Raw genomic sequence first — 27,565 nt, forward strand, 5'->3', positions numbered from 1 at the left:
AATGGGAACAGGGGGAAATTATTTGTCAGCATATGGCACATGAAGATGGCCAAAAATCCTAAGCAGCCATCCACCAAAATTTCAGCATGACATGAAAGGAAGGGGGACGTCATAATATTGAAATGGGATGCTGAAATTCCAAGTTTGGGTTCAAAGTGAGACTTGTAACAATTAAAATACAAGTACCTTTTATTTATTTATTTATTTTAAATATTTGAAGTCAGAATTTTAAAACTGCATTTTGGTACAAATTTGGAATTTGGGATTTGTAATTTTTATAAAAGTCATATTTAAAGAAAAAAGAAAGTAAGTAAATTAATTGATTAAAAGAATAAAAAGATTTCAAATTTACAAAATCTAATAATTTTTGAACCTTTTATTGACATAAATGGTTTTTAACATATTGATTATTTACGTATATGTTTTTTTTTTAAAATTATTTTTGTAAGAAAAAAGTAAGGATATTTTTATATGAAATTAATATTTTTAAGGTGAAAAAAAATGAAAGATTAGATTTATAAATTGAGAAGATTTCATTTTTTTTTTTAAATAACCCATTTACATAATAGTTTCATAAGATGTCTATGATAAGGATGATTTGGACTTACAAATTTTACCTTTTTTTTTTCTGGAAATAAATAATCAAGAAGTTTTAAAAATTTGAAAATAAGTTAAAATGTAATATAATATAATATTAGGTTGACTTCTATTTTGTTGTGTTACAGAAAAAAAAAAAAAATAGAAACTAAAAATTGTGGAGATGGAGGGAGAGGGGTGGGGGGAAGTGGGGAGAAAAAACAGACAAAAAAGGAAAAAAAAAAAATCAGAGATTTATTCCAAAAAGCCTGGCGAACGGGCCCAATGAGGTCTTTTATTGCAAATTATCATCAAATGCCACGTCCTCAGAGTGTAGACTTGGTTTGAATGGGCTCACAATTCATAATCTATTCCTGTCGTCTCTCTCCAAATGCTTACCTCTAGAATCACAGGCATGCCTCAAAAACATGTGGTCACAGCCCCTTCCTCTCCCTCTTTTCACCCATCTCTAGATTCTCTCCCTCTCTCTCTCTCTCTCTCTGTCCAGCTTCTTGAAATGCCTATTGGCTCCTCCACATCATGAGTGTTGTCACCATATTTGAATCAGTGGCATTTTCCCACTCTCATAAGGTACCTTTTTCGCTGGCCCAGTGACCCATCAATTGGTTTATTATCAATTTTCTTGTTTTTCGACTTCGTTATCTGTCTAGTGTTATGGGTTTCAGCTTGTGAATTTCAATCTTTCTTCCCATGTTTCTCATTTTGGTTTTGTCATTTTGAGATATGGGTTTTTGTGCTCTTAAAAGAGTTTATCATTTGTTTGATAGAAGCTATTTTTAGGGGCTCAGTAGTTCTATTGAAGTTGAATATTATGAGCATTGTGGATGAATTATAGCGTTACCAAGTTAATTAGGTGAATTTTATTATTCTGCCCATGTTTTTCCTTTTCTTTTCTTTTTAATCATATGGGATATGGTGGAATTCAATATTGAATGATTTAATTAATTGTTTGATGAAAAGTTATTTATAGGGGCTTTAGACTTTTATTGAAATTGGAAACTACTACTATTTTGGGTTGTTCTGTGTTTTAAATTACTTAAAAGTGGGGAAAGAGATCCGGACAAAATTGTATTCCAACTGAGGTGTGGAATTTTGGTGATATGAAGTGTTTTAGTTGATCAACTTGTTCTACAAGATTGTGAAGATTAAGAACAAGAAAGCAAAATTATCCAGTTCTAGATTAGATTATCTTTTAAGTTTTGCTAACTATCATTGCATTAATATTTATGAGGCTATGAAAACATAATAGAGCATTTGTTCAAATATGGCCATGAATAGGGCTGAATGGTGAAAAAGGGTTCATGCTGCTGACCTCATGTGGCAGGTATAAAACCATTTTTTCTGAATTGAATTGGTTCAATTTATATGAATTCTCTAATCCTCAATTTTTAATTTTTTAATTTTAATAGTTCTTTTCAACAACTGAATGTTCAATTTTATATTCTAGCAAGATCTAGAATCTAGACGAGCAAAAACTCTTCTGATATCAACTTAGATTATTTCTATGCTCCCTCGTTATGGTGTATTCACATGCACCCAAGTCCTTGGATATGTTTTTGGGACAATTGGGACATCATATATTTTCTTTTCATGAGTTTAGGTTACTCATAAATGGTCTAAATGTTTGTTTTTTCATTTATTACAACACACCTAGTCATACTGAGAATTTGCTACACTTGATTTCTTTTTTTTCTTTTATATAAATATTTTATTTTATTTTATTTTTTATTTCTTAACCATAAATGTCAAGTATCTAGTATAATATTTTGTATTCATGGAGTAAAATCATTGCTATAAATGCTAATTGATCACATATTGTTGCTTCCTTGCAGAGGCATGAGATTATTAGTCAGACAAGCTTGATACGAGCCTACACCCATGATTCTTCACGTCTTTCTCGACATTTTTTTTGTGGGCCACTTTCCCATAATCAGAGAGTACATTCATCATCATGTGCCATAAATTGCAGGATAAGTCATTTCTCTTTGACTTCAGGGAATATCTCCAAGGGCACACCTTTGTTAACTTCTTCTGTTTCTGGTTGGAGAGGATTCTATTTCTCCTACCACAGAAAGGCCCATTGGGAAAGATCCCGGATATATTCATCACTTGATGTTGCCAATGCTGTTGAAGTCATTAATGATTTAGGATTGGATACCCTGACATTCTTAGCTGTGACTGTTATGGTTATTCCTGCATTCAAGATCATCAGAGCTAGCCCTGTAAGCCTGATATTAGTACTTTGGATTTTTCTAACCTATTTACCTTCACTTGACTTGGTAATATTTATAGGATATTATTATTAATACCACAAGACTATAAGCATACTGATTAGAAAAATAAATATGCATACATAACATGCTTAAGAATTAATCATGGTTCATACTAAGCTTATTAAAATTTATGGCAAGATTTATATTCTTTAACTGAACTTTCACATTTAAATCACTGAACCTTCTTTGGAGAAAATAACCATCAAGGTCTAATACTAGTAAGGTTGGTTGATGTCTTATGAGCTTGATAGTTTACATGCACATAGATCAGTATATATTTATGCCTGTCTCAAAATAATTTCTAAATTTGTTAAATTTAGGGAAAATTAAAATTATACTACTGATCCATTAGTATAAAGAAGCATTTTTTAGTATTATCTACAAAAATTACATTCACTTGTCTATGTAAGTATATGTATATGTATTTGCTTGTATGAACATATATACATGCTCCAGCTATTGTGCATGAAAAAGATTCAACTATCTGGAAAAGACTAGATTTTTTTTTTTTTTTTTTTGGTACTAGAATATCCTAGTATAATTCTTGACAGGTTTTATCAGTTGCAATATTTTTCAAATGATGATTAAGAGATGATAACTGGTTTCAGATACTTGGTTTCTTCTTTGCGGGGGTTGTGCTCAATCAGCTTGGACTGATTAGGAATCTTACAGATGTTAAAGTTCTATCTGAGTGGGGGATTCTTTTCTTGGTAAGGCACTTAATTGCTAAGTTGCTCTTCTTCTGCTATATCTACTGCCAAATTTTCTCAATGCAATCTGATTGGCTGAGTCCTTCACCCATAATAATAGCAGTGACATCTAGAACAACATACTATTTATTAATATCATTATTGTTGTCGAACTTGTTTTTATCAACCAATCATCATCGTTATTTATTTTTAACTGAACTTGTTACTGATAAAGTGTGATTTTAGGAACATGCGTCAACACAATGTTAGAGAATTAGAGGAAACAATTATCTTGAGACTTTTATCATTGAGTGTAGCTGCATACATGGTTGATTGTGAAAAGCAATTCACTCAAATCTCCTGGATGAGTTATGCATTAGTGCTGGATGTATACTATCCAAGTGATATATAATGTTCATAACCATTAGAAAAAATGTAAAGTGTTGGTTGCTGGCTTCGATTACTTATTTAGCATAGAGGTAGTGTTTGTATTCTTAAACTTAAATTAGTGTAACTTTTAGCCTTCACACAGGTATTCTATTAAAAATATCATTTCAGATATCTCTTTTTTTGGCTGTTAAGGCAGTAATTGTGTTTAGATCTACTTCAACTCATCATCACACCTAATGACATATAATGAATGATCCCTTTTATATGGAGTTTTTAAGACATTTTTTTAGCAAATATCTAACAAGATGATCTAATATTATATTCTTCTTTAGATTATCTGGTGTGGAAGCAAAGAGTTTGCTGACTGAGTTTATTTGTGCTTGAGCCCCTAAGGCTGCAAAGTATTAGATATGATTTTCCTACAATCTTAAGCCATTGAAAGAGAATGAAAGTGTGCATGTGTGGATGGTGAATTATGAAGTCCTCCATCTCCAAATAGGTGTTTATCTGCTGATTAACTCTAACAATACTGCTAAAAGTTTGAGCAAGTACTTGAGGTTCATGTGTTGTACTTTTAGAGTTGCTTGCTGGTTTTTCCAGTTATACTTGTGCTCTTTATCATTTTATTTTTTTATGATTACTTTGTTGTTTTTATTTAGTTGCCTCCTAAAATGAGAACATATAATTTGACTAAGAAGCTTGTTATTCGCTTATGATGATGAGTCCTTTCACATGCAGCTTAACTGATTTATATTCATTTTGGACTAATACATTTTCCTTGGCAGCTGTTCGAGATGGGTTTAGAGCTTTCACTTGCACGTCTACAGGCTCTTGCAAAATTTGCTTTTGGCATGGGATTGACTCAGGTAAGATGTTGATAAAAATAAAGTTAAAATTGTCCATTGAGTCAATAGGTGTGCAGATATGTGGCCAATAATTATATGATATATTCATCTTTCAACATTTTAATGAATAACCGACTACAAATAGTTTAGTTAGGTTGTTTCAATATGCATGATACCAAAAATGAAAGAAGATCCTGACTTGTCAATTCAAGTTTTCCTCAAATTTAATAATATAAATGGTTTATTTTGTTGGAGTACTTTCCAATTAGTTGCAATAACTATTGCTTAAAAAATACTTGTATTGATGTTCTGATATGGCAATAGTTGCAAAAACTAGGTTTGAGATGGTTCCAGGAAGAGGGCCATCTGTTTATTTGTCTTGTTCACGTAAAATCCAGAGTCAAATCACAACAACGAAAATTGACTAGAACGTCTTTTTTTTTCCTGTTCAGTCTACTTCGGAGAAGAAGTAAATTTTTTGGTTTGTTTCAGACACCATGCTGCAGTATGATTACTTACCATACCAAGTTGAGACCCAACCTGGAACCCAAATGTGGAGAGGTCTTAAAAAAACTACCTCTAGAAATGAGATCCTGGTTGTCCTAACAAATGAATACGCTTTGAAGTTATTTATTTGAAGCCTTAATTTTTATATTTCTGTTATTGATAATGATCTAAACATTTAACCTGTAAGGCATATGACTAAATGGTGTTGGATCCTTTCACTATATTCTGTCCTCATCACATGACATGAACTAATTTATTTTGATTATCATTTTTTATTGCAGACACACTAATCAGCCATCTATTGTCACCTAAAAGGATTTCATGAAATTTTTTTGAATGAGTTTTATTGACGATATTACAAAACTACAGATATTGTATCTTATTTAAAGTCAATTCAGAAAGGTCATATTCGTATTACCAATCCTCTGATTTTATCTTCCTTTACTACTCATCTTTAGTTTTCTTGACTTGTCGTCTTATGCTATATGTTTAGCATGCTATTTTCTCAAGTGGTTTTTCCAAATTGTGATCATTCTATGAATGCTATATGGGTCTGATATTATTGCTTTATCTTACCACTTTTCACTCTCGAAGGTTGTGTTATCTACACTTGCTTTCACAGCATTTGAACTTCCACCTAATGGGGCTGTTGGAACTAGGATTTTGGAGTTCCTTTTCCACTCAAGACCTGATTTGGTGAGAAATCTCTTCTCTATTTCATTAATTTTAATAGTAATGATTACCTTGCATTATATAGCACTATCATTCTTCTGCCATGATTTTGGATTGGAATCTTTATTGATTATTCTTTATGGGAAGTTTTCGCTGCAACTTTAAACTAGTGGCTTTACCATAGTTTGCAGCTTGCTTTTGATATGGTTTTGTCATCCTTCTGCTTTAAAATTTTATTTAACTTACTCCATAAACATGTATAATGCTTTTCCAAATCAGTTTAGATTTTGGTCTTCATTTCTTGTCAAGACAACAACCATTTGTTTTATTAAGTTGAATAAATTTAAAAAGTTCATCCAAAGTTAGAATTTAAATCCATGATCTGAAATGGAGTGCTTTAAACTGTAGTTTTGGTGTAGAAATTCTTGCTGCTGTATAAATACCTTCAGTAATTCTGCTTTGTTGATATCTGGTTTGAATTAATTGCAGGTCAACATCAGAAGCGTCGATGAGGCTGTGGTGATTGGTGCTGCTCTTTCATTGTCTTCTTCAGCTTTTGTGTTGCAGGTATTCTAATTCTAGACACCTAAGAATGATTTTGTAAATGAAATATTTGTTTCCCATTAGCTGACAATGGCACCTCAACATGTTTGCATAATAAATAAAATACCGATAAATTTTGACCTTCAAGCCAATCTAATGGCATACTTACATTTTACATTATGTTTTATTAATTTTTTTGTGCAAGAAAAAATTCCAAGTTCGAATGGTTAAACTTCTGACTAATCATATGGAAAAAAGTTTTAAAGAAGTAAGGAACTCAGTTGGCGGTGGTAGATGGAAAGTGTTAACATATCCTACAATCTACATTTTACAAAAGTAATAATCCTTATAAGCTTCTTCTTGTCCTGCTTGGACTTAGTGAAGTTAAAAGATTGGAAGATATCTATGGTAAACATCAAAGTATATTCAACTGCTGCCTTATAAGGGACACAGGAGTTTAAGATGGCAGGTCAGGGGGAGTTTATCCTGCCACAACTTGGGGAGCTTCTCATTCTCATTATCAATTAACTAACTCAATAGAATACATGTTCCCCAAGTAAACGAGGAGCAATTTACAGTGCTTGTAGTGGGATCTCCTTTTTCATCTAACTCTGTACGTGCTTTGAGTTACATATATTCTCTTGCTTCTTAACCTCTTTTCTTTTGAGGATGTTTCTTTGTTGTATTCCTTCTTCTTTAATTTCCTTTAGCAATCAAATCAGAAGAATGGTTCTGCTCTATCTGAGTAAATTATATGCGGAAATTTCTTTCTTGTCTGTAGATTAGAATATTGCTACAAAGACTTGATATAGCAGTCTAGATCTTACCAAGCACAATATATAGCTTCTTGCAGAGGCTTGCCTTGTGGAAAAGGAATTATATCTCCAAAGGCGGTAGAATTACCCTAATTCGGAGTACTTTGTCAAGTATGCCCATATACTTGATGTCTTTACTTCGAATGCCAAGAGTGGTTAGTTTAAGATTGGAAAAATTCAAAGGGATTTTTTGTGGGGGGGAGGAGCTTTGGAGAGGAAGCCTCATCTAGTAAATTGGGATTCCGTATGCTCGGACATAAGGAAGGGTGGCTTGGGAGTTAGACGCTTGTCTATTCTCAATAGAGCCCTGTTATGCAAGTGGAACTGGCGGTTTGCGAATGAAAGGGAGGCTCTTTGGAGGCAAGTCATTAGTAGGAAGTTCGGGGAGGAAGAAGGGGGTTGGTATACTAGAGAAGTTAGGGAGGGGTTTGGAGTAGGCTTGTGGAAGGAAATAAGGAAGGAAGGAGCTCTAGTGCAAAACAAAGTTGTCTTTTCTGTGGGGAATGGTAGAAGGGTGAAATTTTGGAAGGATAATTGGTGTGGGAATTTCTCTCTCAGTAATTTGTTTCCCTCTTTGTATGCCTTTGCTTCATCTAAAGAGGCTTGGCTAGTGGAGTTATGGGATCATTCGGGTGATGAAGGGGTTTGGAATCCTAGCTTTTCTAGGTCCTTTAATGACTGGGAGGTGGAGGGGGTGGAGAGATTACTTTTGACAATCTGGGGTAGGAGGCTTAATCCTCTTTTGGAAGATAGAATGCTGTGGAAAGAGACTAAAGATGGGATTTTCTCAGTTAAGTCCCTTTATAGTTCGCTAGCTTCAAGAAGAGATGTTCAGTTTCCTTATAGTAACATTTGGAGTATTTGTGTGCCTACCAAAGTGAGCTTCTTTGCTTGGGAAGCTTATTGGGGTAAGGTGCTAACATTGGATCAACTTAAAAAGAGGGGCCGGTCTCTAGCTAACAGATGCTTTCTTTGCGGTATGGAAGAAGAGTCAATTGATCATATTCTTATTCATTGCTCTAAGGCAAGAGGGTTATGGGAGTTATTGTTTGCATTGTTTGGTGTTACTTGGGTCCTCCCTTCTTCGGTTAGAGATACTCTTAGTGGTTGGAGTGGCTTCAAGTTGGGCAAGAAGCGTAGGAAGGTGTGGAACGCAGCCCCTTTGTGCATTTTTTGGGCGGTTTGGAAGGAAAGAAACAGGATAGCTTTTGATAATGAAGAGATATCAATTCATAGGTTGAAGAATTCTTTTGTTTGTAATCTTTGGCTATGGACTAAATCGGTTGTAAATGAGGGTTCTCTTCCTTTGATTAATTTTTTTGATTGGCTAGGCACTAGTTGAGGGCGGGTTTTGTATCTCTTTTTCTTTTTGGGCCTATTGGCGCCTCTTGTATACATCCTGTATGCTTGGGTCAGCCTCAAGGCGCCCTTTTCTAATATATTTATGTTGTGTGTTTGCCTATCAAAAAAAAAAATAGCTTCTTGCAGAGAAAGGTGAGCTCCCAACACGATTTGGTTCAGCAACTTTGGGAATACTTCTACTACAGGTACGATTTAATATTTGCGTAACTCTTTATCGTCCTCTTTTTATATAATTAATGATGCTTTTATATTTCCTTTTACTTTTCTTTCTGAATTTAGCTAGGGTGGGTCATGCAAAGTAGGCATCAAAAAGTATCAAGTCAATAACATTTTTGGATCCCCACTGCTTGATATTTGCAGGACATAGCAGTTGTCCCTCTCTTAGTCGTACTTCCAGTGCTAGAAAGTCAGGTACGGGAACACTAGTTACTATTTTCTTTTGTGTGGTTAGATTTATTGATGGTAGAACAGTACTTTCTAAATGGACTCAACTTAGTTGTTATTCTGTTATGGGACCAGTAACTGTGGTTGTGCTACTCCTTTTCCCTTTTCTTTTTGATGCAGCACACAATCTTCGTTAGTTTCTATTTTAGATTAGTTTCTATTTCCATTAGTTTCTTACATCATTAGTTCCTATTTTAGATTAGTTTCTATTTCCTACATCATTAGTTTCTATGTTAGGTTAGTTTCTATTTTCTACATTATTAGTTTCCATTGTATGTTCATCATTAGTTTCCTATTTTTTTTCATAGTTTTCCTACTTTCCAATTGTCTTGGTTTCCTATTTCTAGTTTCCTATTTCAATTATTTCCTTTATTTTTGCATTACAAACATTATTTATAGGCTCATTGTTTAGAGAGGAATTCAATATATTTTTTCAGAATTATTTTCTAATTTTCATATCCTATTGTGATCTTTGTGTTGGTTCTCGAGTGTTTTTCTATTTCGTTTTGAAACAAACCTTCCGCTGCACCAAAATTGGTATCAGAGCAAGGATTTTTACCTCGATATGATAGTTAACGATGGTTCTAGTGGAAAATGAACCATCGACGACGAACGACGGTTCGAAAAAATCAAGCAATGACTCGACGGGATCGACGAGACTCTTCGCAACCTCACGCAAATGGTGGTTGCATTGAGTATCGAAGGGAAATGTGAACCCATGAAGCGACAACCAAACCAATGTGCCAATTGGCAAGAGGACGACTACGACGACCAACGCTGGCTGCAAATCGGTTCGGAAATCAATGGCGGAGGTGCGATTCGCACGAAGCCAATGCAAATCACGATTTTTGCGACCCCTATCCATTATTAATGTATGAGTGTTAGAATCGGGGAGCTCCTAGGCGCCGTGATGATGACAACCTCCAATGAGGGGTTTTTGATGAACAAGATAAGTTTTGTCTACCTTTTCAAGATGGTGATGATTTTTGACTTCCACAACGAAGGAATATTCAACAAGGGTAGCAATAGAGGTTGGATTTTTCATCTGGAGAAGAAGATGATTTTCGTTTCAATTATCGGGCTAACAATCAGGGTCAAAATAACCAAGAATGTAAGATGAAGATGGATTTACCAAGTTTTGACGGTTGACTACACATTGAAGATTTTCTTGATTGGGTCCATACTGTTGAAAACTTTTTCGACTATTTGAATATTTTAGAAAAAAATCAAGTAAAGCTCGTGGCATATAAGTTGAAAGGCGGAGCTTCCGTATGGTGGGAACAACTTCAATATAATTGTCAACGACAAGGAAAACGTGTTCGTACTTGGTCTAAGATGAAATAGTTATTACAAGGATGATTTCTCCCTCCGAATTATGAACAATTTTTATACCAACAATATCAAAGTTGTTACAAACCAACCGGACGGTGAATGAATACATGGAGGAATTTTATCGATTAAAGGCCCGACTTAATTTGTCTGAGACGGAGGATCAATTAATTGCTCGTTATATTGGGGGCCTAAAGCTGGTCATTCAAGATCAACTAGCTCTTCAAGGGGTTTGGACCATGATAGATGCAATTAATTATGGCAATGAAAGTGGAAAGTCAAATCAATAGGTCCACGATGTGCGCTCAGGGTAACTTTCGCCGACCAACCCAAGAAGCTTCTTCTTCAAAGGTGTCAACAACTTCAGGCAGCAATGATAACAACAATAAATATGCCCCTTCAACTCAAAATTCAATGCAGAATCGAAGTGGAACTTCAGCCCTTATTCGATCTAATACTCGAGGCCAAAACTAGTAGCAACAATGAATCAATAATGACCCTTATGTGTGTCCAAATCTAAGGAAGTGTTTCCGATGCAACCAGCTAGGCCATCTTTCAAATAATTGCTCAACTAGACGATCCGTTAACTTTATAGAAGAAGGTGGCAGCGAAGAGGAACAGGTTCTTGAAGAAGATATCTATGAAGGTGCTGAGTTTGCGAAAGGAGATGTGAGAGAAGAAGTGGCGTGCATTGTCCAATGACTTTTGCTTACCCCAAAAAAGTCGAACGACTCTCAATGACATAAAATATTCTAGACTCGATGCACTATTCGTAATAAAGTGTGCAACGTGATCATTGACAGTGGAAGTGGTGAAAATGTTGTTTCCAAGGCTTTGGTGAAAGCACTAAATTTGAAGACTAAGAAACACCCTTCTCTGTACAAGATTGCATGGATTAAGAAGGGCTCGAAAGTTCAAGTGCTAGAAGTTTGCAAGGTTCCTTTGTCGATCGGAAAGTATTACAAAGATGAGATCATATGTTACGTGGTGGATATGGACGTTTGTCATATTTTATTGGGGAAACCATGGCACTATGATGTTGATGCCACTTATAAGGGTCAAGATAATATTTTTGATTTTTGGTGGTTAGATAAGAAGATTGTTTTGATGCCACAATCTCTATTGTCAAAAAACAATTCAGGTACTAAGAAAGATAAGCCGCTATTCACCAACATAACGGGCCTAGAATTCTTTAAGTAAGTCAAGGAGCCAAATTTTGTTGTAGCATTGGTGGTTAAGGGCCAATTTGAAGCAACTATTGATATCCCCACCAAGGTTCATTGTTGATTTTCCTGATCTATCTCCTAATGAATTACCTAATGAGTTACCTCCTATGCAAAATATTCACACCATATCGACTTAGTACCTGGAGCTAGTTTGCCTAACTTGCCACATTATTGTATGAGCCCAACTGAGCATGAAGAGTTGTAGTGGCAACTTAACGAGTTGCTTGATAAAGGCTTGATTCGTGAGAGCATGAGTCCTTGTGCAGTCCCAACTTTACTCACCCCAAAGAAGGACGGTAGTTAGTGCATGTGAGTGGACAACCGTGCTATCAACAAAATAACGGTCAAGTATTGTTTTCCTATCCCACGTCTTAATGACATGCTTGATAGGTTAGAAGGTGATGTGGTGTTTACCAAACTTGATTTACGAAGTGGCTATCGCCAAATTCGTATTCGACCAGGAGATGAGTGGAAAACAGATTTCAAGACTAAAGATGGCCTTTATGAATGGCTAGTGATGCCATTTGTGCTATCAAATGTGCCAAGCACTTTCATGCAGTTGATGAACTAGGTTCTTCATTCATTTATTGGAAAATTTGTGGTGGTTTATTTTGATGATATTCTCATCTACAGTAAGGACGAGGAAGAACACTTATCACATCTCAGGGAAGTTCTCTTAGCCTTACAAGCTAATAAATTGTATATCAATCTTAAGAAGTGTAGCTTTATGACTAGCCATCTTTTATTCCTTGGATTTATAATGAGAAAGGATGGTATTCAAGTTGATGAGACGAAGGTGAAGGCAATTCGGGAATGGCTAGCTCCTAAAACTGTGCGTGAAGTGCAAAGTTTCCATGGTTTAGCTACTTTTTACAAGCGTTTTATTCGAGAATTGAGTACAATCATGGTACCCATTACCGATTGTTTGAAGAAAGGCCAGTTCCAATGAGGCAAAGTGCAGGAAGGCATCTTTGAAGTGATAAAAGCAAAGTTGTGCACTGCACCGGTGTTAGCACTCCCCAATTTTGAGAAAGTGTTTGAGGTAATGTGATGCATCAGTTCTGGGAATTGGGGCTGTCTTATCTCAAGAGGGTTGCCTAGTGGAGTTTTTTAGTGAAAAAGTTAGTGAACCTCGATAAAAGTGGTCCACTTATGAGCTTGAATTTTATGTAGTTGTTCGAGCCTTAAAGCATTGGGAGCATTATTTGTTTCATCAAGAGTTTGTGCTATTTATGGATCATCAAGCTTTAAAGTTTATCAATTCTCAAAATACGATGAATCAAATGCATGCTCGATGGATTGCCTTTTTACAGAAGTTCACTTTTGTTATCAAACATAAGTCTGGCCAACAAAATAAAGTAGCTGATGCATTGAGTCAACGAGCCTCTTTACTAGGTACAATTAGTATTGAGGTGGTGGGGTTTAATTATTTGAAGGATACTTATGCTGTTGATGAGGATTTTGGTGGCATATGGGCACAATGCAACAATAAGGAGTTTGTTACTGACTTCCTTGTTCAGGATGGATTTTTATTTTGAGGTACACAATTATGTATCCCTTGTTCTTCTTTGCGTGAACATTTGATTAGAGAATTGCATGTTGGCGGACTAGGAGGACATGTTAGCCGGGAAAAAACAATCAGCTTGGTAGAGGAGAGATTTTATTGGCCCCAACTCAAACGGAAACGGGATGTTAGGCATTTCGTTCGATGTTGCCTAGTGTGTCAAAAAGCCAAGGGACAAGTTCAAAATACTGGTCTTTATACTCTACCTATTCTAGAGACGATTTGGCAAGATTTAACTATGGATTTTGTTCTTGGCCTCCCAAGAACTCAATGTGGAGTTGATTCTGTTTTGGTTATAGTTGACCGATTTTCTAAGATGGTTCACTTCCTTCCTTGTAAAAAGGCTTTGGAAGCTTCTTATGTGGCCAATTTATTTTTCTGTGAAATTGTTCGCCTGCATGACATTCCTCGTTCAATAACTTCAGATAGGGATGTGAAATTCTTTAGTCATTTTGGAAGAACTCTCTGGAAATTGTTTGACACTTCTTTGAAGTATAGTAGCACAAACTATCCCTAGACCAATGGGCAAACTGAAGTGTTTAATCGCACTCTTGGCAATATGATATGATCTGTTAGTGGAGATAAGCCAAAGCAATGGGATGCTGTCCTTCCACAAATTGAGTTTGCTTTTAATAGTTTGCCTAATCGTTCTACTAAGAAGACTCCTTTTGAAGTTGTCTACACTAGTATTCCAAGGCATACAGTGGATTTGATTCGTCTTCCCCTTTCTCATGATGTCAATCCTAACGTTGAGGAGTTTGCAGAGCGTATTCAACAGATTCATCAAGAAGTGAAGAAGAATTTAGAAGAGGCTAATCTTCGTTACAAAACTGTTGCAAACCGACATCGGCGCCTTAAGTTGTTCAATGAAGGTGATCTAGTAATGGTCCGTTTCTGCAAAAATCGTTTTCCTACTGACACGTGCAATAAACTTAAAGACAAGAAAATTAGTCATTCCTACATCCTTCAGAAGATTGGAGATAATGCTTACAAGATTGATTTTCCAGCTGATATGAACATTTTCAATACTTTCAACGTTGCTGATATTTTTGAATACTTTTCCCCGGATGAGTTTTCTTCAAGTGGAGGGGATTGATGCAGCACACAATCATCATTAGTTTCTATTTTTAGCTTCCTACATCAATAGTTTCTATTTTAGATTAGTTTCTATTTCCATTAGTTTTTATTTTTAGTTTCCTACATCATTAGTTTCTATTTTAGATTAGTTTCTATTTCCTACATCATTAGTTTTTATTTTAGGTTAGTTTCTATTTTCTACATTATTAGTTTCTATTATAGGTTCATCATTAGTTTCCTATTTCTTTTATAGTTTTCCTAGTTTCCAATTGTCTTGGTTTCCTATTTCTAGTTTCCTATTTCAATTATTTCTTTTATTTTTGCATTACAAACATTATTTAAAGGCTCATTGTTATTGTTAGAGAGGAGTTCAATATAGTTTTGCAGAATTATTCTCTAATTTTCAAATCCTATTGTGATCTTTGTGTTGGTTCTTGAGAGTTTTTCTGTTTCGTTTTGAAACAAACCTTCTACTGCACCACTTTTCCTTTCAGGCTCTGTCTAGTTCTTAGAAACTGTGAGGGAGGAAAAGGAAAAGAAAAGGGAAGCAAAATAAAATGTAGACTCAAGCCTATTGATCTTCTCCTTCAGTTTTTATACAAAAAATAAGGAGTTTCAAATTGTATACATTTCTCATGTTTTCCATCATATTTTCTATCCTAGAATAATTCCATCACAACTGAAGTATGGAAATTGCTATTCATTGTCATTTTCTCTTCTTCAATGTTCTTGAGACCCAAATGGAGTCTTAGAAGCTAATTCTTTTCATGTCCCTAGGTTCTCAAAGACTACATGATTTAAGTGCAAGGAAGGATAAGTTATCCTCAAAGAGAGCATGACTCCAAGTTCAAACAGCCCAGCACAGTGAGCTGACTGGAAAAGCTGAAATTAGAAAGAGAATAGATGTCCTAAACCAACATAAACACAGAGAACCAATCCCCGTAATCAAGGGGCATCAGAGTCTCCTACAAAAATGTCGGGGAATCTGGTGTGGCCCTCTTGCATGTCAGCTAATCACATTTCATTGTTTTGTTATTTAGATCTTATGCTTACGTCATTTCTTTTTCCTTCACACATTTATATCATCTGGGAGGTTATACAAATTCTTCTTCTGTTACGGGAGTTTTGCTATTTCTTGTTATAATCAATCACACCCTCTCAAAAATAATTTAATTTCAGTTTATTTCTGTTTTTCAGACAAGTAATTTATTGATACCATGACTCGTTATCCTCCTAATTCTTTCAGAATCTGGTAGAGGAAAGTATTTGGCCGATGCTCGCTAAAGAAAGTTTGAAGGCTTTAGGTGGATTGGGTCTGCTTTCTCTTGGAGGAAAATTCTTTCTTAGAAGATTTTTTGAGGTATGCATCACTTTTTTGAACCAAACGAGCTCCAACTGCATGTTTTACATCCTGCAGAAATAAAATAAGGTTTTGTTGATCATACCCAGGTTGTTGCAGAAGCAAGGAGTTCTGAAGCTTTTGTTGCTCTTTGCTTACTGACGGTTGCTGGGACTTCACTTGTTACCCAGAAGTTGGGCTTCAGTGACACGGTTTGTTATCTTGTTTAAAAGATAAAGTATCCAAGTTTGACAATTTTCAGGTTTAGGCCATTACTGACTTTGATCTTATTGTGCAGCTTGGAGCATTTTTGGCTGGGGCAATATTAGCAGAAACAAATTTCCGAACACAGATTGAAGCAGATATAAGGCCATTTAGAGGCTTACTTCTTGGGTTATTTTTTGTAACTACAGGGACTTCAATTGACACGCAGGTGAATTTGATTATTTAAAGACATGTATTGTCCATTAGTAATATCATATGTAGTTATGTATGGGTATCGTTTTTTGTGTGCTTGACCACAAGATCAATATGGTATTAAGCGAGAATATATTTGTGAGTGGTGCCTGTTAGCTTCATGGAGTAACATGTGATGTGACATTCTATTAAAAGACAAAAGTTACTTAATATCATGACTTGGAAACTAATACGTTAGTATACCCAAATATTTGCATATTTATTTTAAATAAATCACATTATGAGCTGGGCAATGTAGTGGTAGTCTCTGCTGAATAGGGATTGAAGGGCTATTGATGTTGAAGATGAATTTGCTTAGCTCCTACCAAATCCATTGTCCTTCTAGTTCAAAAGCAAATAAATGTGTACTTGCTTGCCACCTTCCCACTATTGTTTTCCAAATTGAGGAAATAAAAGTAAACTTGAATCCTTGATTATGGTGGAGAATTACATCGACAAATTGTGTCATGCTCCACAAAAATCACATGTCACAATCTCATGGAATTTTGGGGAAAAAAGAAGTGTATATGTATGTGTGTTTGTGTCAGAATAAAAGATGCAATATCCATCTCTGTCAAAGATGGCAGTTAAAGAATGATTGGATCACTTACATTATTCTTTTGTTTGAATTGACCAGTTTTACCCTGTAGTTAAATTAATATTAAGTGCATACAATTTTTTCCAATTTATGTTCTGGTATAGCAGGAAGTAAGAAGCAGAATTGTCACTACTATTTTTAGCTGCATTTTCTTTTATACAATTCATCTATTTTCTTGTGCAGCTTCTTGTCCGAGAGTGGCCAAATGTGCTTTCGCTTTTGGCAGGTTTAATTGTTATCAAGACACTTATTATATCAGCCATAGGTCCTCGTGTTGGACTAACTATTCAAGAAAGTGTAAGAATAGGATTTCTTCTATCCCAAGGAGGCGAGTTTGCATTTGTAGTTTTTTCTCTAGCAAATAGGTTGGTCACAACTTTATCTTATGCGCATTTTTTCTGGTTAATAATTCCATGTTTCTTTTTTCTTAATTAGTTTGTTTCCTTCTTGTATACAGGCTAGGAGTGCTACCACTTGAGCTGAACAAACTTCTGATAATTGTTGTTGTGTTGTCAATGGCACTAACCCCCTTGCTCAATGAAGTTGGAAGAAGAGCTGCTGATTTTATTGATGAGAAGTTTGTTGCAGAGGATGTATGTCCTTACTTTTAGGTCTGTTAATTTTGGAGTTTTAAATGGCAAGTGAGAAAAGTGGCGGCAACTGTTGTGAGCAACTGGGTGGTTGAAAGATTTTAATAGAAGATATATCAGATGCTGAAACTTAAACTAAACAATTCAAATGCCATGTTGTTTGCATTGTTGAAGTTTCAGTAAAACAACTGAACAGCATGAATAAAAAATTTGCCTAAAAACATGAAAATTGAAGGATGAATGCTAAAATCATCAGAATCAATAGCATACAAGATTAGTAGTCTGGTCATCGACCCCTGCTTCACTATTTGAAGCCTTTTGTGCAATCTCTAGATTCTTCTGGATAGACAATTAACATTTTCTTATATCCCTCATATATTGGATGTATTACTTCAACTGTATTTTTCTGTGCATGAACTGAAACTTGAATTCTTTGCAGAAACCTGATGACACGATCAATTTTGATGTTAGTGAACCAGTTGTCATTCTTGGATTTGGACAAATGGGTCAGGTACATCATTTTTATGAATTAAGCTAGAACTACAAATTCAGCTGAAATATGCCCTATGTTCTCAGTATTAACTATTCCTGCATATAGGTCCTTGCCAATTTCTTGTCAGCCCCATTGACATCTGGAGTGGATGGTGACATTCTGGGATGGCCTTATGTAGCTTTTGATCTTGATCCATCAGTGGTGAAGGTCAGTGAGATTTTTGTCCATGTAGTTGTCCTCTTTACAATTCTCGTGGTCTGATTAATTGGTAATGGGAATGGGAAGTTGTCCTCCTAGATATACGAGACACATGATAATGTACAGAAGAATTTTACTTATTGGGTTATCACAAAAGAAAAGGCAATAAAAGCACATTCTCTTGAATGGTTGAGAGAATGTCTTTGTATCACTCTCCAAGTTCTATGATTAGGTTAATCAGATTTCTATCCATAGACATTTTGTGCATGGGGCATTTTACCAATGGGTGTATTAGGTACTAAATTTTGAGCATGTAGGAGATCAAAACTTGTGATTTACACTATCTGAAAGAAACATTTGTAACAATTGCAAGGGAGGGATTATGAAAAGTACAGGATGTTGCCTTCTTTCTAACAATTTTTTTCCGCTATTCTGGTTCCATCCACATAATTTCAATGTATTTTGAACACAAGTTTTAGTCAAAATATACTTTCTACCATGTTTGTCCTCTCATTTACTTTGACCCATATGTGTTTAGAGTCGAGGGGCTGCTTTTGTATACTCCCTGTATACCTAGAGGGCACTAGTTTGGTGTCTCCTCTTTCATTTTAATATACTTCTCTTTACTTATCAAAAAAAAAAAAAAAGAATTGAAGATTGATACAAAAATGCCAAGATTACCCTTTTTGGGTTTTTTTTATCCTTCACTTTTAATATTTGTATTTTCTTCCACTTCTTATGCTATTTCCATGTTGCAATTATTATGATGCCCTTTCTTGGTTGGGATGACAATCAAACAAATTTGGAACTAATCACCCTTATCCCGACCTTGGCTAGATTATTCAAACCTATTCCCATTCCCATCCCATAATAATAAAAAAAAAAAAAGAAAGGAAAAAACTAGGAGAAATTATTAAAACACTAAGAGAAACTAAGAGAAATTATTAAAAAAACTAGATTACTTTTCGCCTTACAATGATGGCAAGAGAAATTATTTCAAAACTCTTAAACCTGAAGCTAGAAATGCTTTATGTAAACAATATGAAAAATACATGCAACAAATCAAAATGAAATTCCCTTTTTGCACTGGTTTTTCAAGTTTAGGAAACCTCTTAAAAGGAATTAGAACATTAACCACCAAACAAGGAATACAAAATTCTCCACATAATCCAAATAATAAACTCTTTAATCAACAAAAATCAAATCTTAATAAAAAAGAGTCAAATTATATAAAAAAAATAAAAATAAAACAAAATTTAATCAAATTTTGTTTTCTTTTGCCGTGGGAGAGGTAGGGGAAACAAAACAAAAATTGAAACAAGTAAAATAAATGAGGAAGTACCTAAAGATTCCACTCTACACACACAAAAGAAAAAGAAAAAGAAAAATGAAAAACAAAAGATAATGATATAAATGAGGTAGGAGACATCAACATCATTAGACAAAATAATTCAAAAAGTTGAAAAAGCTGAATCAACATTATTACAAACAAGAATTGAAAAGGAAGAAACAAACAAAATAGGAAACAACAAATCAATAGAAATAATAAATAAAATCCAAAATAAAGACAAGACAATAAACATAATCTCTTCAAAGGTAGATAACCAAATATTTTTTTATGTTATAGATAAAATAGATGATATAGAGACAAAGTGACATAGAGATAATATTTACAAAACTTAAAAAATTTAATTATCATTAAAAATACAAATAAAGTTCAAGAAATCAAACCTACTCAATACACTATGGATGAAATATTTAACAAATTAAAAAAGATTAAAAAACCTATAACTATTGAAGATTTGAAAATTGAAATAAAAGAAGAAATAGCTCAATTAAAACAAGAAAAATGAACAAATAAAACAAGAAAATGAATAAATTAGAAATTTAATAGAATTTAAACGAGAAGCTTCTATTGAAACTTCAAACAATCAAAATCCAGGAATAATAATCCCAGATGAACAAACTCTTATAGAAACATTCATAAATACAATATCTAAAGTAAATTTTCAAAGATGGTACATTCAAATAAGACTAATGGTTGAAGGCTTTGAAATAAAAATGATAACTCTAGTATATTCAGGTGCGAATATGAACCGTATACAAGAAGGAATTATACCTATTCAATATTATGAAAAAACAGGTGAACAACTTTACTCTGCAAATAATTGTGAACCATAAATGAAATACAAACTTGAAAATGTTCATATATGTCAAAATAAATACTGTTTTAGAACTAAATTTATCCTAGTACAAAATCTAATTCAATCCATAATTTAATAAATTCCTTTTATTTCATTACTTTACCATTTTCAAGTGAGTGAAGAAGATGCCAAAACTACAATATTAGGAAATACAATATTTTTTCCTTTTATACATCCATTATCTAGAAAAAAATACATCAAATCCAAAGTGATTCGATAAATAAAAAGATAAATTTAGTTCAAAGAAAACAAACTCACATAATTTTTTTTCATAAGAAATTCAATATAAGAAAACAAAAGAACAACTTTTAGAAAACAAAGTTCAAAAGAAAATAAAAGAAATTCAATATCTTTTTCAAAAAGAAATTGTTCTAACCTTCGAAATGCGTTTTGGAAAAGAAAGAAACATGAAGTAAATCTACCATATATTCAAAATTTCAATGAGTAAAAAATACTTACTAAAGTCAGACTTATACAAATGAATAAAAAATTTTTAGAATATTACAAACAAGAAATTGATTCATTTTTGAAAAAGAAATTAATTCGAAAATCTCCTTAGAGTTGTGTCGCTTTTTATGTTCAAAATTGCTAAACTTGAGAAAGGTGCACCTAGATTAGTCATTAATTACAAATCTTTAAATAAAGTATTACAATGAAATAGATACCCTATACCTAATAAACGAGATTACTTAAGAAGACTTTATAGTGCAGTAATTTATTCGAAATTTGATATGAAATCAAGATTTTGGTAAGTACAAATTAAAGAACAATATAGATACAAAACTGTTTTTACAGTTCTTTTTGGTCATTATGAATGAAATGTTATGCCCTTTGGTCTAAAAAATGACCCTTCTAAATTTTAAAATATTATGAATGATATTTTCAATTCTCATTTCCAATTCATTATTGTATATACTGATGATGTTTGAGTATTTTCTAATTCATTAGAGTAACATTTTGTGCATTTTAATTTTTTTTTTCAAATTAATCAAAGCAAATGGAATGATATGATCTGCACCATATATGAAACCATGCCAAACAAAAATTAGATTTTTAGGTCATAAGATTTATTAAGGAATGACAAAACTCATTCAAAAATCAATCAAATTTGCTGACAAATTTCCTAATGAAATTAAAGATAAAAAACAATTAAAAGATTTTTAGGATGCCTAAATTATGTTTCTAATTATTTTAAAGATTTAAGAATTAGTTGTTAACCTTTATATAAGACTTAGGAAAAATGCTCCTGCATGGACACAAATGATTCAAGAATTAGTCCATGTAGGTGCATTTTTCCTAAGTCTTTTGTATAAGAGTTCATAAATGATTCTTAAGTCTTTGAAATAATATAAAACATAATTTAAACAACCTAAAAATCTTTGCAATTGTTTCTTGTTTTTTATTTCATCAGGAAATTTATCAGCAAATTCTATTGATCTTTGAATCAGTTTTGTCATTCCTTAATAAATCTCATGACCTAAAAATCTAATTTTTGTTTGAAACAATTTCATTTTTAGAGCAAAACATGTCATTCCATTTTCCTTAATAAAGTTAAAAAACTTTTTTAAATGTACAAAATGTTTTTCTAATGACTTTGAAAATACTAAGGCATCATCAATATATACAATAATGAATTTGAAATGAGAATTGAAAATATCATTCATTATATTTTGAAACTAAGATGCTGCATTTTTTAGACCAAAAGGCATAACATTTCATTCATAATGACCAAAATGAACTATAAAAAGCAGTTTTGTATCTATCTTGTTCTTTAATTTGTACTTGCCAATATCTTGATTTTATATCAAATTTTGAATAAATTACTACACTATGAAGTCTTTTAAGTAAATCTCGTTTATTAGGTATAGAGTATCTAATTCATTGTAATATTTTATTTAAAGGTTTGTAATTAATGACTAATTTAGGTGCACCTCTCTCTAGTTCAGCAATATTTTGAACATAAAAAGCAACACAACTCTAAGAAGATTTTAAAGGTCAAATTAATTTCTTTTTCAATAATGAAACAATTTCTTGTTTGCAATATCCTAAAAGTTTTTCATTCATTTATATGGGTTTGACTTTACTAAGTATTTTTTACTTATTGAAATTTTGAACATATGGTATACGTCATGTTTTTTCTATTCCATAATGCATTTGGAAGGTTAAAACAAATTTCTTTTTGAAAAAGATCTTGAATTTCTTTTTTTTTTTTTTTTTAATTTTGTCTTCTAGAAGTTGTTCTTCTGTTTTCTTATTTTGAATTTCTTTTGACAAAAAGTTTTATGTAAGCTTGTTTTCTTTCAATTAAATTTATCTTTTTATTTATTTATTTTTTATTTTTTATTTTTTGATAGGCGAATATCTTTTTATTTATTGAATCACTTTAGACTTGATGTATTTTTTTTTTTTCTAAATAATGGATATATAAAAGGAAAAAATATTTTATTTCCTAATATTTTAGTTTTGACAACTTCTTTACTTACTTGGGAAGGGTAAAGTAAGGTAATAAAAGGAATTCCAAAAATTATGGATTGAGTTAGATTTTGTACTAGGATAAATTAAGTTCTAAAATAGTATTTATTTTGACATATATGAACATTTTGAAGTTTGTATTTGATTTCTAGTTTACTATTATTTGCATATTAAAGTTGTTCACCTATTTTTTCATAATATAGAGTAGGTATAATTCCTTCTTGTATACAGTTCATATCTGCTCCTAAATCTACTAGAGCTATCATTTTTATTTCAAAGTCTTCAACAATTTTTCTTATTTGAGTGTACCATTTTTGAAAATTTACTTTAGATATTGTATTTATGAATGTTTCTATAGGAATTTGTTTGTCTTAAATTATTATTCCTGAATTTTGATTGTCAGAAGTTTCAACAGAGTTTCTTTTTTAAATTTTATTAAATTTCTAATTTGTTCATTTTTTTGTTTTAATTGAGCTATTTCTTTTCTTTGTTTTTTGTATTTCAATTTTCAAATCTTCAATAATTACAAGTTTTTGAATCTATTAAATATTTCATCAATAGTGTATTGAGTGGGTCTAATTTCTTAAATTTTATTTGTATTTTCAGTTAGAATTAAATTTTTTAAGTGTTGTAAATATCGTCTCTATGTGTCTGCATCATTTATTTTATTTATAACATCAAAAAATATTTGCTTATTTAGATTATGTTTATTATTTTGTCTTTGTTTTGAATTTTATTTATTATTTCTATTGATTTGTTGTTTTTTGTTTTGTTTGTTTCTTCCTTTTCAATTCTTGTTTGTAATAATGTTGATTCAACTTTTCAACTTTTTGAATTATTTTTTCTAATGATGTTGATTTCTTTTCTACCTTATTTATATCATTATCTTTTTGTTTTGTTTGCTTGTGTAGAGTGAAATCTTGAGATACTTCATCATTTTTTTTTTTTTTGTTTCTCCAACCTTTCCTCAAGGTAGAAGAAAACAAAATTTGATTAAATTTATTTTTATTATTATTATAATAATAATAAAATTAGATTGGTAGGGTGGGGTGGGTTTGAGAATTTCCCATATTTGTCTTACCACGCTACCACACTTATTGAATATTTTTTTTCAAACTTTTTTGTAAAATTTTCTGATTATGTTAAAAAATAAATGTACTTTATTAGTAAATAAATGTTTTAATTTTTATAATTTACTTTTATGAGAAGTAATTTTTTTCTAATTTTATGTGATAAAAAGGAGAAAAATGAAAAAAGTTAAATAAACTTATTTTTTAATTAACTATACATAGTAAATATGATAATATATAATATAGATCTCATGAGTGTGCTAGAGAATACTAAAATGTTCTAAGAAAAACAATAATAATAATATCAACAACATTAAAAATAGTAATCTTAATATAAATATTCATAATAATAATAATAATAATAATAAAGTAAAAGAGTAAGTGGGCGTTTGGTAAACCAACTTAATAACTTAAAGTGACTTAATAACTTAATTTAAGTCATTAAATAAATTAAGCATGTTTGGTAAAATAATTTAATGGTCTGACTTAAAGTCAAAAACAACTTTAAATAATAAGTAAAAACAATTAACTTATTCTTAAATTCACATATTTATTTTACCTTTTTACCCCCATTTGCCCTAGTTACCTCCATAATTTCCTTTGCTAGTCCACCACCTTCACTATTACTCCACCTCCTTTGCTCTAATTATAATTTATGAGGATAATGTCAATTTGATGATTTAAAATATGATTTAAGTTATTTTATCAAACAACTTTAATACTTAAAGTAAGAATTAAGTAATAAGTTTTAAGTTAACAACTGAAGTATAATTTAACTTAGAGTCAACTTAAATCATTAAGTAATAAGTATTAAGTTTTATCAAGCATCCCCCTACCTAAGGTGAAAGAAAAATAATAATAAACAAAAGGAAAAAAGGACAAAAAGTTTTTTTTTTTTTTTTTACTAACCATAGACTCTCCACCAGTTTATAAAGTTTTGTGTTTATTCCAATTATGCCACTTTCCCAACCATAAAGAACACTTTCCTTTTCTTTTCTTTAATAAAAAAAAAATATGCAGATGTTTGGATGAGTAATACTTTCAAAGTTACATTTTGATGGGCATTATGGATTGCCTAAGTTGGGTATGGTCAAAATACCCAGACCAAGACCTTTGAGCCCTTAAAAGGGGTATACTGTGGATGAATTTTATTGCTAGTATGCTCTAGAAGTTATAAAGTTCCCTAAAAGAAAATGAGATGCCACTCTTCTACTTCGATGATGGGAATACCACTTTTAACAAAAGCATGAAAGATGTTGGAATTACCCTTTACTCTTTATGCAAACCATATTTTGTACTGTTCAGTGAAAGGGTTGTTTTGATGTGAGACCCAGGAGATCTCTGTAGTTTGATTTTTTCAGTGTTCTATGTAAGAAGGGGCATGGAAATCAGTTGCTAAAAGTAAGTGTTGAAGGCAAGGAAATCAGTAGCTAAACATAAGAGTAGATTTTGTATTACATTGGTTGATGCTTACAATCCTGGAGTTTTTTTGGCTTCTCTATCTTTTGATCCCAACCTTATTTTGTGAACGGCACAACTGCACAAGTAGGGATGACAATACTCGCTGACTCTGTTTCCCTTTTCATCTGATTGTCCTCCTGTTGGTAAGTCATGGCCTGAAGTTCTTTCATGATCTCCTGAACAGGCATCTAGGAAACTTGGTTTTCCTGTTCTATATGGTGATGGATCACGTCCAGCAGTTCTGCAATCTGCTGGTATCTCTTCCCCGAAAGCTGTCATGGTCATGTACACTGGACGGAAAAGGACAATGGAGGCTGTTCAAAGAATTCGGAACGCCTTCCCTGCGGTATGTAGTTTCGTCTCCTCCCACATCTGCATGTTTGTCTGTGGGACCAAAACAAATAAGTAGTTTCTCTAGTTGAAAAATCACAAAATGCAGGAAGTGTTCCATTTGGGTTTAATTGAAGCAAATCAAAAAGTTTTATCATCGTCATTTCATCATTTGCCATGACTCTGATTGGTATCCTCCCATCTGTGTCCTAAGATGTAGTATACCTCTCTGATCCATATCATTAAATTAAATTTCAAATAAATTGTTATAGGATTTGTATTTTTCATTTTCTAACCTCATTAGTGCCATTGGAGTTCTTATAAATGGTTAATCCCATGATGAAATTTATACATAGCAGGTCCCAATATATGTCAGAGCTCAAGACCTCACACATCTGTTAGATCTCAAGAAAGCGGGTGCAACAGAAGTTATTCTTGAAAATGCAGAGGTATCGATAAATTGGTACTCCATCCAATATTAGGTCTTATAATGAGAAAGTTCTTCATACTGTAGCACACTACTAACTAAAAATCCAATTTTCCCTGCAGACAAGTTTACAGCTTGGCTCTAAGCTTTTGAAAGGGTTTGGCGTCATGTCTGATGATGTGACCTTTCTCAGTCAGATTGTTCGTGATTCCATGGAGATACAAGCTCAAGAAACACTTGACAAAACAGATGATCCGGAACTTGATGTTTTGAAGCCATTGCAGGTACTAACCCATGCAAACCACTTGAACATTATAGCAAAGAAGGCCGTTACTTATTGTTGGTCCTGCCCAACAGGATCTTTGGTGGGGGGGTGGATGGGTTGGATACACAATCCTATGCTGCATGTTTGCCATGCACCAGATAATGTCCCCTAATTTGTACATTGTAGCCAAGCATTCTTCTATTCCTTTCTAAATCCCTTCTTTGATCTCTGGTCTTTCTGATTTTTTTGTGACATACTAAGAGGGATCCTCCCAATCAAACACCACCACCTTGGTTGGACTAAACCTGAGCCAAGTTTTCTTTGGAAAAACCACTTTGTCACTATTCCAAGAAATGGCTTGTTTTACCCTTTTTAGTTGCAAATGTCAGTATATTGTCTTTGGAATTGCTTCGACTTAATATTACATATCACATGATTTATTTTCTTAATTTGCCAAGTGATAGGAGGTTTACATGATGTTGATGGATTGCGTTATTTGCTTTTGCTTCTGATTTTATTATTCTTTCTCTCTTGTATATATCTCTAACAGATTCTTGATCAATATTAATAAAAAAACCAGGCAACCGTTGCAGACATAATTCAGGCCCGACCACCTGAAGAAACGCTGTCAATAGCTAACCAAACAGATACTACACACAACATGCAATATCAGGGCTCTGTAGATCGATCAGAGCATGATGGTGAGCTCCAACAATCCAAGGATTTAGATGGCAATGGCGTTTTATATTGTGACTTGAATACAGAGAACAGCTATGTTAGAACAGAAGATGCTGAGGGTGAGACGAAAAGCATAGTAGACCCATCAATACCTTGCATTACTTCTACTGAATTTCCTTAGATATGTGGACTGATGACATATTCTTGTAAAATTATCAATTTGTTGCTAGCACAAACAATATGCAGATAAGCTAGCTAAGTTTTGTGAAAAGGCTACTGAGACGGGTTCTTTTGACAACAAAGGAGCTCTGTGGCCTCATACCCAGTTCATTTTTTTTTTTTTCCTTTTTTCCAGAACCACAGAGACATGCATGTATATTGAATTTGATTAAAATGATTGAACAATGAAATCTGTTACTTCAACTTGCCTCTATGCTTATGAGGATCTTGTTATTGCTCAAGAAACAGGAAAGCAACTTTGACTGTGTCTCCAGATACCTTTACCAGGGTGCAGTGCCTATGATGTTGAGAACCCTGGTTGCTTTAGAGCTGCAAATGGTAGTTTGAATTGCTTCAACCTCTTTGATTCTGATTGCCAATGGTGATGATGTTGAAGCAAAAAGACCATGAAATGGTGTTCCCTCATCCATC

General features: G+C 33.0%; 1 protein-coding gene across 1 annotated transcript; it reads left to right on the forward strand.

Annotated features, from left to right (window-relative positions):
* Positions 1–955: 955 nt before the first annotated feature.
* On the forward strand, positions 956–27,347 carry LOC117911277 (K(+) efflux antiporter 3, chloroplastic). Its single transcript, XM_034825577.1, has 19 exons — positions 956–1,167; positions 2,430–2,819; positions 3,479–3,580; positions 4,735–4,815; positions 5,896–5,997; positions 6,463–6,540; positions 8,810–8,878; positions 9,054–9,104; positions 15,580–15,693; positions 15,783–15,884; positions 15,971–16,105; positions 16,910–17,091; positions 17,184–17,319; positions 17,756–17,827; positions 17,915–18,016; positions 25,399–25,560; positions 25,904–25,993; positions 26,094–26,255; positions 26,817–27,347. The coding sequence occupies exons 1-19, from the start codon at positions 1,117–1,119 to the stop codon at positions 27,093–27,095; spliced, it is 2,460 nt and encodes an 819-aa protein (XP_034681468.1). The 5' UTR covers positions 956–1,116; the 3' UTR covers positions 27,096–27,347.
* Positions 27,348–27,565: the final 218 nt, after the last annotated feature.

This window comes from Vitis riparia, chromosome 3 (genome assembly GCF_004353265.1).
Source record: "Vitis riparia cultivar Riparia Gloire de Montpellier isolate 1030 chromosome 3, EGFV_Vit.rip_1.0, whole genome shotgun sequence".
Classification (NCBI taxonomy): Eukaryota; Viridiplantae; Streptophyta; class Magnoliopsida; order Vitales; family Vitaceae; genus Vitis; species Vitis riparia.

What these genes read in the sequence shown, in the direction of transcription:
- LOC117911277 (XM_034825577.1), top strand. Translation starts at nt 1,117, where the DNA reads ATGAGTGTTGTCACCATATTTGAATCAGTGGCATTTTCCCACTCTCAT. An exon ending in TTGGCATGGGATTGACTCAG is followed by an intron (nt 4,816 to 5,895) that starts GTAAGATGTTGA and finishes TCACTCTCGAAG; the next exon opens with GTTGTGTTATCTACACTTGC. An exon ending in GGACTTCAATTGACACGCAG is followed by an intron (nt 16,106 to 16,909) that starts GTGAATTTGATT and finishes TTTCTTGTGCAG; the next exon opens with CTTCTTGTCCGAGAGTGGCC.